The sequence below is a fragment of the Notamacropus eugenii genome, chromosome 2 (assembly GCF_028372415.1).
Source record: "Notamacropus eugenii isolate mMacEug1 chromosome 2, mMacEug1.pri_v2, whole genome shotgun sequence".
Taxonomy (NCBI): domain Eukaryota; kingdom Metazoa; phylum Chordata; class Mammalia; order Diprotodontia; family Macropodidae; genus Notamacropus; species Notamacropus eugenii.
The window spans coordinates 472,718,174-472,735,089 of NC_092873.1; the positions used below are offsets into that span (position 1 = coordinate 472,718,174).

The 16,916-nt window shown below is 40.6% G+C and overlaps 1 protein-coding gene across 2 annotated transcripts in view; it reads right to left on the reverse strand.

Annotated features, from left to right (window-relative positions):
* The window catches only part of KLHL20 (kelch like family member 20), an 84,826-nt gene extending 67,910 nt beyond the window's left edge, over window positions 1–16,916 (reverse strand). The window contains exons 1-2 of one of the 2 annotated variants that reach the window (XM_072648581.1): window positions 14,673–15,661; window positions 14,103–14,168 (exon numbers count right to left, since the gene is read on the reverse strand). In XM_072648581.1, coding sequence (XP_072504682.1) covers window positions 14,103–14,168; window positions 14,673–14,785 — 179 coding nt within the window. In that variant the 5' untranslated portion in view covers window positions 14,786–15,661. Of the gene's footprint in view, window positions 1–14,102; window positions 14,169–14,672; window positions 15,662–16,198 lie in introns of those variants that run through there. The other variant, XM_072648580.1, reaches the window with a different exon arrangement.

Consider the following 16,916-nt stretch of genomic DNA (forward strand, 5'->3'; position numbering starts at 1 on the left):
TAGGTAAAACCTCTTAACTATTGACATTATCCAAAGGGGAAAAGGAGTACTTGAAGAGTTAGTGGTTGGAGGTCTTCAAGCAACCCTAGATGATCACCTTTCAGATATGATGTATATTCTAGTTCAGGTTTGGGTGAATTAGATGAGCTTCCCTTACAACTCTGAGATTCTATTGTCTGACTTCTTCCAGTCAAATCTGTCTTCAGTCCATCCAGCACATTGCAGTCAGATTAATCTCTCTAAAAAAACTGTTTAGATCGTATCATTTTCCTCCTCAGTTCTGTATGCTACATTGTTAAGGCAGTCCCATGTTATCTGTTTAGTAGAGTAGTTTCTGTCTAAAATTGGTAAATATTGGTAAATTGAAATAGAATTAAAAAGAAAACAAAGTAAACATTTTACTGGCACCAAATAGGCAATAAAAGCAGAGCCATTTAAAATATAAGAAAATACTTGCTTTGGGAATCTTAAGGAAAGGTACTACAGCAAAATCTGAACCCCTAACTCAATTCCTTAAACACTGTAGGTACTTAGTATGTGCTGAACTTCTGAAAGATTTAGATTTTGTCATAACCCGAAGTTTATTAATTCATTATGAAATAAAGACTAATGGTAAAAGTAAAATTATAAATGTAATATTTAGTCTTATTAATGAAAACTACTTTTTAAGCATTTAAAACAACTCAGCTTTCAAGCAGCCCCTCATTTTCCAGAATAGCATTGAGACTAGGCTAAACAGTGTGGCATTATAAAATAAACATTGGACTTGGGATTCAAGAGACCTGTATACTTGTCTTCCCTCTAACTAGTATATGACTTTGGGCAAAGCATTTACCCTCCTGGATGTCAGTTTCCTCATCTTAAAAATTAGGGGATTGGACAAGATAATCAAAATTAGGGGATTAGACAAGATAATCTCTGAGGTATCTTCTAGTCTAACATTTTGTGATTCTATAAAATCTCTTCTTGCTCTTTCATGTATGTAACTCATACAGTAAGGGGGCTGTTTTTCCTGCTCTGACTCTTGTTTCCTTTAGATTACCTACTGTACCTTCTCTAAGAAAATCTGAAACATATGTGTAATTAACCTTTGGCAAATTGGGCAATTCAAAGTATTAACCATACAATCATTGGGGGGTTGGGTGATAATGGTATTAGTCAATGTTCGACATTTGTACATAACTTTCAAGACTTCAAGCATTTGCAGGATTTTATTATTAACCTCATTTTTACTTTTGAGATGCCAATTGCACACATTCCCACCTATGTGCAGTAGAGAAAAAAACGACAGGCATGATGTGACAAGTTTATATCTGCAAAAAGGAGGAAATTATTTATAAAAGTGTTTGTGAATCTGCACCAGAAAGTGCAACAGTAATCTCTCAAGTGCAGATGAGGGAAGTGAATAAATGGAAAAGGCAAGTAAATCTGTGCTGGCACTCATGCAGCTGAGCAAGCATCTGCCTCCCCCAATGCCTGAGCCACTGGGCCAGGTCAAGTTGAGCCAGCCTGGTGGGAGTTCTGAGTTTGGATGGGCCCAGAACTCATCACAGAACTGGAAGGGAAATTAGAGATGGCAGATTTCCCCTTTCCCACTTTTACCTTGAGGGTTCTTCTGACACTGCTACCCCTCCCCATACAGTTCAGCATTGTTTTCCTCTCCCCTGCATTTTATGGGTTACTTCATGGTTACTGTGTTAGGAAAATTGCATATTATCAGAATTAATGTTTTGTTATAAAGATTTGTATGCAGAAAAGTATATTTCCAGCAATCTCTAGCAAAGGACTATACAGTCATGCCTTTCATATCGCACGGGTTAGGAGCATGGTGCCCTCATGTTCTGGAAAATTCACACAAAATTTTTTGGCTCTCTCTTCATACCAGAGAAGAAGTCTGAATTTTTTCTTTTTCTTTTATGGGGTGGAAGATTTGGGTTAAGTATTTGGTTATAGTCTATATGTAGGTCAATGTTAAATAAAAATACTACATATATTTTATGCATTTCTGAGTTTCTAAATTTGTTCTACGTAGTCTGGCCTTATGCAGAACTCCCACAAAACTGCCATTTAATTTCTTATCAACTGTGATGGAGAAAGTGGTGATGTGGAAGGTATAACTGTAGCTTTTGATGGCTGCAGAAATTTAACCACTTATTTCCCACAGAATTCAACATATCAGCATTTGCATTTTTCACTTTTGTCATTTTCTAGGAATGTTACTCCCATGAAAGTGAAGGACTTGACAGTATATAAAAATGAAGTACTTTCTATAAGCTGAAAGGTCTAACCCTATAAATATTTCTGAACCAGTAGAATTTAGGATTAATAGCAGCAAAAGGGTAGCTCATCCTACTCTAACTTCAGGACTGGTATCTTGGGGCTGAGATAACATTATAACACTACCCAGAACAAAACTGGCTAGATCGTATGATAGAAAAGGAAAAACTCCAGACTACAAACTGGAAGGCATGAATTCTAGTTCTTGTTCTACTAATTAGATATAACCTTGGAAAAATCACTTATTTTGCTCTGAGCTCACTTTCTTCATCTAGAAAATGAGGGGTTTGACAGAGATGTCATCTGAATTCCTTCTAATTCTGAAACTCCATGAGGGCAGTAAGTTAAATGAGGGGAGTCTATTTCTGTATCCTGAATTAATAAAGCTATATTTTGTTTCTGAGTCACAAAATTTTTGTTTTTCACTATATCTGACTCTTTGCGACCCCATCTGGGGTTTTCTTGGCAAAGATACTGGAGTGATTTAGCATTTCCTTCTCCAAGTCATTTTACAGATGAGGAAACTGAGGCAAACAGGGTTAAGTAACTTGCCTAGGGTCACACAGCAAATAAGTATCTGAAGCCAGATTTGAACTCAGGAAGATGGGTCTTCCTGACCCCAGGCCTGGTACCCTATCCACTGTACCACTTAGCTGCCGGCAAAAACTTTAGCCTACTATTAACATAAAGTTATATGGCCCTCACTCAAATAAACTACAACAGCTCTCCGAAGTAATTAAATATCACTATCATGTTAATACTTCTAGGCTCGGTCTGAAAGATACACAAAAATATATTATTACCAAAATTAAGACAGGTTTTAAGTTTTCACTTGTGATATAATTGGCCAAAACATGTCTCCTTGGGGTCTACAAAGTATGAAGTTTTTTTTTCTTAGTTATTTGTTGTTTATTCAGTATTTAGATTTAGTATGACACTTGAATTGGTTGCATTTTTGAACATATACAGATCTTTTTATATAATATGGAAATTTACAACTATTGATATATATATAAAACATATATATATAGGCAGACAAAATCAGGTCCCCTAGAAAGGTGATACATGGGGGCCATGCTGTAGTGCCCTAATGGACAGGAGCACAAAGGTAATCAATGCATCAATAAAGAATTACTACTGTATGGTGTTTTGTATCCAGGAGCGTTGTCTTCTGGACCTAAGGGAACCTGTAGCACCTACATACAAAACAGGTAATTTATATACCTGTAGGGCACTGGCTCTGCTTGACACCAACCACTGAGACTATACAGGTCATATCTAGCATCACATGCTAACTACAACAGGGTTCTATTTCCCATTTCTAACTTTCAGAAGAAACTACAGTGTGTTCACAGGTTTTACATTTCTCGTGTTGTCACTAATCAGAGGAAGGATTTGGTCTATTTGAAAAGCAGATTATACATAATCCCTCATGTTCTCTCGATGGCAGCACATTCAAAGGTTTTAAAATTGCAGCTCCTTCTGGATTCCCCAAAGAGTATCTGCGCTCTTCTTTAAATGGCTCTTCTCCTCATGAATCAGGTTGACCTTCACCACATCTGAAATGCCATTCTGCCCCAAGACACATGGGACACTAAGGAAGACATCCTCATTAACGCCATATAGGCCCTTAATCATGGTGGAAATTGGATGCACTCTCCTAAGATTCTTCATAATGCTTTCTGCCAGATCTGCCACAGACAAGCCAATGGCCCAGGAAGTGTAGCCCTTCAGTTTGATTACCTCATAAGCACTTTAGACCACCTGTTTATGAACATCTTTCCAATTTTCCACATCAGCAATTCCCAAAGAAGGATGAAGGTTCTTTAGAGACACATCGGCAAGATTCACACTGCTCTACACAGAAACGCTAGAGTCTCTGTGTTCCCCAAGGACCTATCCATGATAACTTGAAGAATGGACACCAAGTCTCTCCCCCATTAGATAATGGAAATGGGCAGAATCCAGATTATTGCAATAACATGGTTTTTAGGAAAGCCACTTAGCTTCCAGGCCACATATGTCAAAATATCCACTGGATTGGAAACAATAAGCAGCTTGCAATTAGGGCTGTATTTAACAATCTTGGGAATGATGAATTTAAAGATATTCACATTATGCTGGACCAAATTAAGACGACTTTTCCCTCCTGCTGATGTGCCCCAGTCATAACAATGACCAGTCACACTGTAGTCTTTGCTAGAAACAATCTTTGGCGTTTTGAGGAAAAGGCTGCCAAGTTGGAGATCCACCATCTCTCCCTTTAGTTTGTCTTCTATTATATCAACTAGGGCAAGTTCATCAGCCAATTCCTTTGTAAAGATACTAATGGCACATGCCATGCCAACTGCACCAACCCCAACAACAGTGATCTTGTTCTGGGGAACCTGGTCCTCCTTTAGGACATTCAAGATAAGCTGATCCTTGACAGTTGATGCCATTTTGGAGGGCAGCTGGGGGGATAGCTGGTCAGGCTGCAAAAGTTCTGAGTGAGATGTAAGGTTGCTGCTCCCAGGCTCGCACCTGAAGTTTTTTTAAAGACCAGAAAGTCCCCCCCCAAATAGCATGAAAAATTAAAGTACATGAGTTGTATATTGCTTTAGTTCACAAAGCAATTTCCCCATACATTATCTCATTTGATCTTTACAACACTGTGACAAGTAAAGTTAAGTCTATTACACATGAAGAAAACAAGGCTCAGCAAATTTAAGGGACATACCAGTCAGAAAGCAAGATAAGGTATTCTGATGTTTATTCCAGTGTTTTATGTCACAAAGCATTTTTAGCATAGGAGGAACAAAGTGGACTAGTGTTTGTTAACTAGGAGTCAGAGGAGAAACTGTGGGAAGTTCGTGTAATTAAAACCATGATATGTCCTACAATTCCCCAACTCCTCCTTGTATTGTACTTGCTGGTATTGTTTGTCTTTTCTTCTACTTGGCCACCAAATAAAAGAGATCAGGCAAAAAATTCTTTTTTTGGCAGAAGGTGGGGGAGCAGGGAGAGCCAACATGTTGGCAAAAGAATATTGCTGTTCTCTCTTCAAAAGCACTGACACTCAAAATTTCTGCCATAGCATTCATTCCTTCAACACATTTATTAAGTACCTGTTTATGTACCAGGCATGGGAAGAAAATCCTTTTCAACTTTCAAAAATCTTTCCATACTCTAGACAGAAGGAATACCTATGATTAACCTCAAAGAGCATTTACAATGTGGCAGACACTGTGTTAGATGTCAGGGATACAAGGACAAAAATGAAACTTCTTGCCCTCAAGGAGCTCACAATGTGAACTAACATTTTTTTGGTAGCAAACAACATACCCCCTTCCCTCTTCTTCCTCAAATATTGCCTTCCTAAAGCATAGAAACCCCTCATTTTATGGAATAAATGTGAAGGTTATCTATACAAATTTTATTACATAAAATCCTGTTTTTCTTATTATCAGTCATATAATGAAAATCAATTTAGCCCATAGATTCTTTCTATTACACCTAAACTATTCTGCTTCAAAATTTAATTATATTTTATCACTTTAAACAAAATTGTTTAAAAATAATTTCAAAATAAAGTAATAATTCTAATAAAATAATATTGAAAATATATTATAAAATCAGTAAGACAAAATTTTATTTTTTACAGACATTTTTTCTCTATGATATATATACATTAAAATGTAACCTCATTAGTAGGTCAAATATATTCTACTCAATTTTTGCACTATAAAGATGGCAAGTTTTTTTTGTTTCTGAGAAAAACCCCCAACACTGAAGATATGCTTAAATTAGCCTTAGATACTGACTCACCATTGCACCAATGCAAAGTATTTAAGGTTATTTTTATATTTAGCTTAATGTTTTAAGGGAAAAACAGTGATTTAAAATGAGTACATTAGATTTTAAAAGTTGCCTCATTTATATCAAATAACCTACAGCAAAATAACATACAGCTTTCCTAGGAGCTCACTGACAGTTCCTTGGAACTCCTTGGAGTTCTAGGCTTTAAACTGTTGGCTTTAAAAAAATTAACAGATTTAAAAACTAAAGGGGACACAGAAACAAAATGAAAATAAGGATTCAAAATGCAACCATAAATGATCAAATGTAGAAACACATTTACTGAAACATATAGAACTATAAATTAAGTAACAAAGAGCAAATGGACTTGAAAATCCTGAAAAGCAAGTTAAGAGGAACTGGATAATTTACATTGAAAACTGCTGTGGGTCAAATGAGCTACATAGTTAGGCACTGGAAATTGCAAGATCATAGATTTAGAGCTGGAAGAGACTTAATACAATATCCTTATTTAACAAGTGAGGAAACTGAGGCTCAGACAGTTTAAATGATTTTGTCCTTAGGTACTAGCCTGGATTTGAACCCAGGTTCTCTGATGCCAAATACAGCACTCTATTCTTCCATTATACCACAAAAATCAAAGTGAAAATTCAGTTCTATACAAATAATTTAGTTTTTTACTTAGAGATGATTCTGTACAGGGAATTCATAAAAGGCTAAATTTTCTATGTCACTCAAACTTCAAGAAAACAAAATTCTCAATGAACTAGTAAGGTTTTATATATACAGTGTTGTACAGATCAGCAACTGATTGGACATATGGGATAACAGTCAGGAGTACAGGATGGCTCTGAGATTGTGAACTTGGGTGACGAGAAGGACAATGGTACCCTCCAGTAATGGGGAAATTTATTAGACAAGTGTTTAGAAGAAAAAGATGATGTATTCTGTTTTGGACAGGACTATGAGATATCCAGTTTGAAATAGGAAGTTGATACAATTCAGCAAAGAGTAGAGCTGGACATAGGGATCTGGGAGTCATCTGCATGGAGATGATCACTGAGCCTGGAAGAGCTGATAATATCACCAAGTGGGAATAGGTAGGCAGTAAAGAGAAAACGGTGAAGCACAGTGTCTGGGGGACACTCCATTTAGGGGTGTGATAGATGAAGGATGTGACTGAGAAGGTACAGACAGACAAACAGGAGGGGAATCAAGAGAGTTCAGTGCCACAAAGAGTAACTGGAAGGAAAGGGTGGTCAACAGTGTCAAATGCAGCAGAGAGGTCGAAAAAGGATGAGGATTATGAAAAGGCCATTAGATTGAACAGTTAGAAGATTATTAATAACTTTGGAGAGAGCAGTTTCAGCTGAAAGATAAGGTCAGAAGTCAGAATGAAGAGAATTAAGGGGACCTTGAATATGTTTTTAAAAGGGAAGCAGCCAATAGCTTGGGAGAGGTTGAAGATTAAAAAAGATGTTTGCAACAATTTACTAGAGAAGAGTGTAAGGGATCAAGGGTACATGCAGTTTGGTTGGCCTGGTACACAGAAAGGCCACCAAATCATCAGCGACTGGAAGGAGGGAGAAACAATGGAAGCTGATGTCAGAGGGATATGGGGTAAGGAGGAAAAGAAAAGAGGGAGCTCTTAGTGAATAGCCTGGTCTTGGGAAATGGCTTCTACTTTTGTTTGGTGAAAAAGCAAGAGAGAAAGGAAGAGGAGTGGCAGGGGAGGTTTGAGGGCAGAAGAAAAGAGTCTGGAACAGTTACTGGTGAGAATGGGATAGGGAATCAATTAAGGAGTAGTAGGACTATATTACTGCATTAATCCCAATTAATTGGGATTAGTCAGCATAAATCTGTATTGGCCCCAGTCAGCAGTTTCATGATTTCTTCCAGTTCTGTCCAGCAGCATGTGAGTAGGAACAAAGAAGGTGGATGGTGGGAATAATTTAAGGTTTTGATAAGGCAAGATCAAAATAAGGACAAAGGAACAAGGGATTACAGAATAGAAGGCAAATCTAATGTTCAACTGATTCATCAAGGGGCCAAGGATTGTTTTTAAACCTGGAAAGGACTTTATCAACTACTATCACTCTATGATTTTATAGATGAGGAAACTGAATCCTCAAGAAGTAACTTGTGCAAGGGCAGAGTCAAGATGGGGGAGTAACAGCACAGATGTTCTAGAATGCTCCTGCCAAGCCCAGTCAAATACCTGTAAAAAATGACTCTAAACAAATTCTGGAGCTACAGAACCCACAAAATGATGGAGTGAAGCAAATCTCCAGCCCAAGACAGCCTGGAAGGTTGCTGGGAAGTTTCTATCTCTCCACACAGGGGGCAGGGCATAGTCCAGTGTGGGCCGAATCGGCAGACAGGACCTGAGCAGGCCTTGGGGGGACTGAATCTCTCGCACCTCGGTTGGTTTCCAGACTTCATGACCCCAAAATGCTGAGGATAAAATGGAAGGTCAGTGGGAAAAGCCTGTGGGACCAGTGCAGGAGAGTGGAGTGATCCAGTCCCAGCCGCCGGGTGGCTGAAGGGAGAGGTGGCAGGGGAACCCGCAGCAGCCACAGAGGCAGAGACAGCGACTGTTTCTGGAGCTCTTGGCCCACTGGAAGCGGAGATCTACCTTGACAAAGCGCTCAAAAGTCAAGTAAATGCTGGGGAAATGAGCAAAAACCAGAAAAAGAATCAGACTATTACTTTGGTGACAAGGAAGACCAAAGCATGCAAATAGAAGAAAACAAAGCCAAAGTTCCCCCATCCAAAGCTTCCAAGAAAAATATGAATTGGTCTCAGGCCAGGGAAGAGCTCAAAAAGGATTCTGAAAATCAAGTAAGAGAATAGGGAAGAGAGATGAGACTGATGCAAGAAGGAGACCCAAAAAAATGCTGAAGAAAATTAAAAAAAAAAATACACTAACCCAAATGGCAAAAGAGGTTCAAAAAGCCAATGAGGAGAAGAATTCCCTGAAAAGCAGAACTGGTCAGATGGAAAAGGAGATCCAAAAGCTCACTGAAGAAAATAATTCCTTAAAGATTAGAATGGAGCAGATGGAAGCTAATGACTTTATGAAAAATCAAGAAATTATAAAACAAAACTAAAGGAATGAAAAAATAGCAGGTGATGTGAAAACAATGTTATCCCCTCCTTAAGCCAAATGTGATGAGAGTAAGCTTCATTTTTTCCCCTCTCCCCTCCCCGCTTTTCCCTTCCTTTGAAAAAGCTTTTTCTTTCCTCTTTTTTAAGAGATAATTTGCCCCATTCCATTTCTCCCTTTCTCCTAGCAATATATTCCTCTCTAATCCCTTAGTTTTATTTTTTTAGATATCATCCCTTCCTTGGAAAAACAACTGACTTGGAAAATAGATCCAGGAGAGACAATTTAAAAATTATGGGACTACCTGAAAGCCATGATCAAAAAAAAATAGCCTAGACATCATCTTTCATGAAATTATCAAGGAAAACTGCCCTGATATTCTAGAAACAGAGGGCAAAATAAATATTGAAAGAATCCACCGATCACCTCCTGAAAGAGATCCCAAAAGAAAAACTTTTAGGAATATGGTAGCCAAATTCCACAGTTCTCAGATCAAGGAGAAAATATTGCAAGCAGCTAGAAAGAAACAATTTGAGTACTACAGAAAGACAATCAGGATAATACAAGATCTAACACAGCTTCTACATTAAGGGATTTGAAGAGCTTGGAATATGATATTCCAGAAGTCAAAGGATCTAGGATTAAAACCAAGAATCACCTACCCAGCAAAACTGAGTATAATACTTCAGGGGAAGAAATGGTCGTTCAATGAAATAGAGGACTTTCAAGCATTCTTGATGAAAAGACTGGAGCTGAATAGACAATCTGACTTTCAAACACAAGAATCAAGAGAAGAATGAAAAGGTAAACAGGAAAAAAAAATAATAAGGGACTTACTAAAGTTGAACTGTTTATATTCCTACATGGAAAGATAATATCTGTAACTCGAAACTTTTCTCAGTATTTGAGTAGTTGGAGGGATTATATAAACAGAGGGCACAGGGTGAGTTGAATAGGAAGGGATGATATCTAAAAAAATAAAACTAAGGGATGAGAGAGGAATATATTGCTAGGAGAAAGGGAGAAATGGAATGGGGCAAATTATCTCTTATAAAAGAGGCAAGAAAAAGCTTTTTCAATGGAGGGGAAAAGTGGGGAGGGGAGAGGGAAAAAGTGAAGTTTACTCTCATCACATTTGGCTTAAGGAGGGAACAACATGCACACTCAATTTGCCACGAAACTCTATCTTACACTATAGGAAAGTAGGGGAGAAGGGGATAAGTGGGATGTAGGGTGGGGATGATAGAAAGGAAGGCAAATGGGAGGAGGGGGTAATTAGAAGTAAATACTTTTGGGGAAGGACAAAGTCAAAAGAGAAAACAGAATAAATAGGGGGCAGGATAGGATGGAGGGAAATATAGTTTGTCTTTCACAACGTAATTGCTTGCCTTCTCAGTGGGATGGGTGGGGAGGGAGGAAGGGAGAGAAGTTGGAACTCAAAATTTTAAAAACAAACATTAAAAACTGTTTTTACATGCAACTGGAAAATAAGACATACATGCAATGGGGTATAAAAATCTATCTTGCCCTACAGGAAAATAGAGGAGATAGGGATAAGGGAAGGAAGGGGTGTGATAGAAGGGAGGGCAGATTGGGGGAAGGGGTGATCAGAATGCAAAGTGTCTTGGGGTGGGGTGTAGAGGGAGATGGGGAAAAAATTTGGAAGTCAAAGTCTTGTGGAAATGAATGTTGAAAACTAAAAATAAAAAAATAAATTAAAGGGTTGTGGAAACATAAATTCAAAAATAAAAAGAAATAACTTGTGCAAGGTAACACAAAAAGCAAGTAGCAAAGCTGATATCTGAACTCAGGGCTCTAACTCCAACCCTATACTCTTTCTGCAATATTTTACTGCTGAAATCTTAACTGCAGTATCTTACTTTATTGCACTGTCATTGAGAATGTGCAGTAAAAAACTCTCTCTGGCTATAATTTAGTTAACCAACAACCTAATCCCAAGTACAGAGAAAGACAATACCTTTTATAAATAACACAAAGATGTAAATTAATGGTCAAAGTCAAAGTGAAGAGCAGCAGACAAGAGTGTCTCTGGCTAAGTGGTAGTGACAAGGAAAGAGCTATCAATTGTCATCTGCCCCAAAATTCCCTTTGTTATTGTGGATAATTGGCTGATGACTTTGATATTCAATACAGTAAAAAAAATTAATGAGAAGTTGAAATAAGAGGTTAATGAGGACATATTTCATTCAGAAATGATTAATAAACCCCACAATCTGTATCTCTTTTTATGCATTTTATGAGTTATGTAACATAAAATTTCTGGCAGCCAAGAATGAGTAGCAATCGAGTTAAAAGCTGAAGTGATGATGAAGCATTTTATAATTGTGTTGTTTATTTCTCCATGTACTCTGATGTCACAAACATCATTTCTATTATAGGACAAGATAAAAATAAGATAACAACACTTGTCACATATATAGCACCTTTTCATCAATACATTTCAAAAGGATTCACTAAATCCTAACACCCTAGTGAGCTGAGCTAGCAGGGATAAACTGAGGCAGAGATGATGAGTAACCTGAGATTGCCCAATAAACTAATACTATAGATGGAAACAGCCAATGCATCTAGGTTCATTCATGGAACCAAGCATAAATCATAATCAAACTACAAAATGTTTCTTCTCAAATGGTCTGACTGAACTATATTATTCACGATTTGAAACAAACGTCTAGAACAGTTGCATGAAATATCAAGTAAGACGATAATTTAGAAATAAAGATTTGTTTTAGGTTTCCGCTATATGAAAAATAACAATTGTATCGACTCAGTTTCTTTCTTTTTAACCATAGTAGTCATGCTGTGAAAGAAGACACAAACCCAAAGGAAAAAAAAATATACAGAAAGTGAACAATAGCATGCTTTGATTTATATTCAGACTCCATCAGTTCTTTCTCAGGAGGTTGATAAAATTATCTTGGCTCTGTATTACTGAGAATAGCTTAGTTATTCACGGCTGATTATCGTATAGTATTGCTACTACTGTGTACAGTGTTCTTCTGGTTCTGCTCACTTCACTTTGCATCAGTTCATGCAAGTCTTTCCAGGTTTTTCTGAAATCAGTCTGCTCATCATTTCTTATAGCTCAGTAATACTCCATTATAATCATATACCACAATATTTTCAGGCATTCCCCAATTGATGGGCATCCTCTCAATTTCTGATTTTTTGCCACTACAAAAAGAGATGCTATAAATATTTTTGTACAAATAGGTCCTCTCCCCCATTTTTTTTTTAATCTCACAGACCTAATAGTGGTATTGCTGGGTCAAAGGGTATGCACACTTCTTTGGGCATAGTTCCAAACTGCTCTCCAGAATCAGTTCACAACTCTACCAACAATAGCTTAGTGTCCCAATTTTCCCGCATCTTCTCCAACATTTATTATTTTCCTTTTCTGTCGTATTAGCCTATTTGATAGATGTGAGGTGATACCTCAAAGTTGTTTTAATTTGCAATTCACTAATCAGTAGTTATTTACAGCATTTTTTCATATGACTGTAGATAGCTTTGATTTATCTGAAAACTGCATGCTTTTATCCTTTCACCATTTATCAATTGGGGAATGACTTGTATTCTTACAAATTTGACTGAGTTCTATGTATATTTGAGAAATGAGGCCTTTGTCAGAGATACTTCCTGTAAAAATTATTTCCTAGCTTTCTGCTTTCCTTCTATTTCTGGTTGCATTGGTTTTGTTTGAGCAAAACCTTTTTAATTTAATATAATCAAAATTGTCCATTTTACATCTAATAATGCTTTTTATCTCTTTCGGTCATAAATATTTCCATTTTTCCATAGCTCTGACAGATAAACTATTCCTTGCTCTCCTAATTTGCTTATGGTATTACCCTTTATGTTTAAATCATGTACCCATTCTGATCTTATCTTGGTCTAAGACGTTGGTGTAAGATGTAGTTTCTGCCATACCTTTTTCCAATTTCCCCAGCAATTTCTGCCAAATAGTGAGTTCTTGTTCCAAAAGTTAGGCTCTCTGGGTTCATCAAACACTAAATTACCATGGTCATTTACTATTGTTGACTGAGTTTGGAATTTATTGGAATCAGTATTGGAACCAATAAGGATTCCAATATTATTTGAAAGAAAGGAAGAAAGGGGGAAAAGATTCTTCTTTTTTTTTTTTTTGGTGATGCAATTGGAATTAAGTGATTTGCCCAGGGTCACACAGCCAGTAAGTGTCAAGTGTCTGAGGCTGGAATAGAATTCCGGTCTCCTGACTCCAGGGCCTGTGCTCTATCTACTACACCACCACACTGCCCCTTATACTAGATTCTGTACACACATACACACACACACACACACACACACACACACACACACACACACACAGCCAGTTTCTTTTTCAGACTGTTTTCTTTTTCAATAGCTCAAGTTATCATGTCTAACACCTTTGTTAGACCTTGAATACTCCGACCTGCAATGCAGATCTTCTTAGTAATTTACTTAATTTATTAACATATTCCAGAAAATCAGGAGCTAATGAAACCAGAATCAGATTAGAAGTACATTCCATAACACAGAATTAATGATAGTCATCAGTTACAACAAGGAAACAACAATAAAAACACCTTTGCTTTTGGGAATTTAACTCTACACAATATTGTAATATGGTTTCTGACTGTATACCAGAAAAATGTTCCAAGGACCTGTAAACAAAAAAGTATTTGCTATGCAAAATTAAAATAAATAGTTAAAATGCTACATTCAAAACACAGTTCAGGACTAAATAAAAATTAAAAATTACCATCAAGCAACATGTTAAGATTCTAAGTTAATAAATCTTGTTAAAGAATATTTTAACTGTCTAAATCTTCCAGAAAATCTACATCATCAGTTGCTGGAATTTAACTATCAAAATTATGTCTTCTTAAATGCCTACCTGCGCATTGGCTTTCCGTCCATGCACCATGAAGAGAATCCTTCTCTCCAAATTTTAAAGCTCAGTCTAAAAAAATAGAAAAGCATCCACCTTAAAAAAAGCTGTCACCATTCTTATTACCAATATTAGTGCTAAAGAATAAATTCATTCATTCGCTACATTCATGGAATATGGATTTTAAAAATTACAGTATTCTAGAATTCAAAGGTTTAATACTCCAGTTTCTGTAGGCTAAAAAATACCAATTAGAATCCTGGATAAACCGGACAATCTATTATTTCATTACCTTAAAGGGAAGTAAGGCAATAACTAGGCTACCAGAGTAATCTTGCCTTTCCTTAATTCTAACACCATGGTCACTTAATTTTAGTGAGCTTCCACAGAGTAATGGCACTGCCTGGAACTTAGTGTTACTTACAATGAGAGGCTGAACAGAAAAGGCTCTCCTTGTTCAACATCTGAACTGAAGGCTCTGAATGTGCATTAGTGTGAATAGAATCCAAAGAAAAATTTGACTTTACATACATTTCTCCCTCTCTGTCACACACACAGGCACACAGACACACACACCTTTGTGCTCCTGAGGTCCACATCTGAAGGGCAAGCAGAACATAATTTTTAAAATACTTTTCAGCTTTCCATAGCCAACAAATGAAGAAGCATTTTTTAACAACTACCATCATGTGCTAGCTGATGATACAAAAACAAAAATGAAGTAGTCTCTGGACTCAAGAACTTCACATTCTATGGGGGCGGACAGAAGTCAGGCATAAAGGGTAAGGACAGGGACTGGACCTATGAATTTTTGGTCTAGGGAACTCTCGAGCTAAGCACCTCTCTCCCCAAGGAAGCCAGTGCTCTTTCTCTTAACTTCCAGTCTGAAAGAGTCGCCTAGCACACTGGCAGGTTAAATGATTCGTCCAAAGTCTGAACCCAGGTACCGGGGGTTACAAAGGCTGGTCCCTGTCCATTGTGTTGGGCTTTGTCTCTCTCTATTTTATGTGATACATGTGAAAAGAATACACTTCACCATAGCTAACATCTCTGTAGCATGTGCCAGGCACTGTGCTACGAGCTCCACATTATTGTCCCATCTGATCCTCGCAGCCGCCCTAGGAGGGAGCTACTATGACTGCAATGATCATTATCCCCATTATACAGAGGGGGAAACTGAGGCAAACAGAGGCGAAGCGCCAGGCCTGGCGCTGCATCTGCCTCCACCCAGCCCCGCACGTTTAAGTAACAGGAGCGCACATGCACTGACGTACACAGAAGCGTATTTTTTGTGACGTCTTTGTACACAAGCGCGATAACGTATACAAAATAAATGCCAAGTAATTTTTGGGAAGAGGGGCATTAGCATCATGGGGCCGGTGTCATTCGAGGGGTTAGGGAAGGCCTCGTTGGGGGACAGCACGGGGGTCCTGCTCGTGCCAAGGCGCGGAGGGGGGAAACGGAACGTCCTTAGCGGGGACCAGCCAGGCCGGTTTAACCGGACCTCGGGGAGCGAGAAGGCGGATGACGGAGAGCAAGCCGGGGAAGGTAGGCTGGGCAGAGGGGGCGGAGGGCTCCCCCACGCCGGGGGAGGCGTCCCGGTGCGCGCCCCTCACTTAGCGGCTGAGGAAGCCGAGGCCCGGACACCACCAGCGGGTGACTCGTCCAAGGTCACACGGGCAGCAGGAGCGGGGTCTGAAGCCGGGTCCGCAGGGGCCACTCGGGCCGGACCCCAGCGGCAGCGCCGGGGGGTCCCCGGAGTCCTGCCCTTCGGTTTGGCTCTCGCGAGAAGGGCCCAGACAGGAGAAACGACTTGCCCAAGGTCGCCCGGGCGGCGGCAGGTGCGGGTGGGGGGCACCCCCGGGGCCCGCGTGCCCCTCCGGGGCTGGTCGGCGCACGGCAGCACCGCCTCGGCCCGGCCCGACGGAGGAGACCCTGCCGACCGCCCGCGGAGGGGGAAGGGACGGCGGGGGAGCGCCGACAGGAGCAGGGCGAGGGTGCCCGCGCCCGCACACAGCCCAGCGCCGGGCCCGCCCTCCGGGGCTGCCCGCCGAGGGGCCCCCTCCCCGGCCCCCGGCCCCTCCCGCGGGCCCCTCACTCACCCGGCCGCACCCCCGCTCCGCAGCCTCCTCCTCCACAGCAGGATCCGAGCCCCTCGGAGCCACTTCCTGCTCGTCTCTGTCCAGCGGCCGGAAGTGGTCCAGCGCCCAGAGCGCGTCGGGAGGAAGCCCGCGCTCCCGAGGAGGGGTCCGGGGCCTCTGCAGGAGCCAGGGAAAGGAAAGGCTCTCCGGGGCTGGCCCCTGAGGGAGCGCGCTGGGGGCTTCCTGCAGGGGGCGCTCATAGTCGGGCAGGCCTGCTGTGGGCCTGGCGCGGTGCTGAGGGTCAGGGATACCCAGGAAGGCCGAAGACGGCCGCTGCCCCCCGGGAGCTGCCCCTGCGGAGCGGCAGACCCTGTGCGTGCCAGGCTGCCGCCCCTGCCCTCCCGGTGCGGGGAGGGAGGCCACCGTGGGAGGTAGTTGTAAATACTGATTGCCCCGGGGCTCGTTCCTGTGCCGGGGTCGGCCTGGGAAAGAGCCCTGGAGGGCCAAGTTCGGTTACGCGGAATCCGGTTGATCGGCTGAATTAAATTCGTTTGACTTGAATTGAAGTGATTCAGTTCAGCCCCGAAAGCGTGCGCTGAGAAGCCCGCGGGCCGCGGGGTGAGGAGCGGGACAGTCCCCCCCTCCCGGGTCATCTTCCCCGGGGGCGGCGTGGCGCGGGGCGGAGGGAGCCGGCGGCCGGCGAGGGGGAGAGCCCCGAGCCCGGCACGTGCCCCGGGTA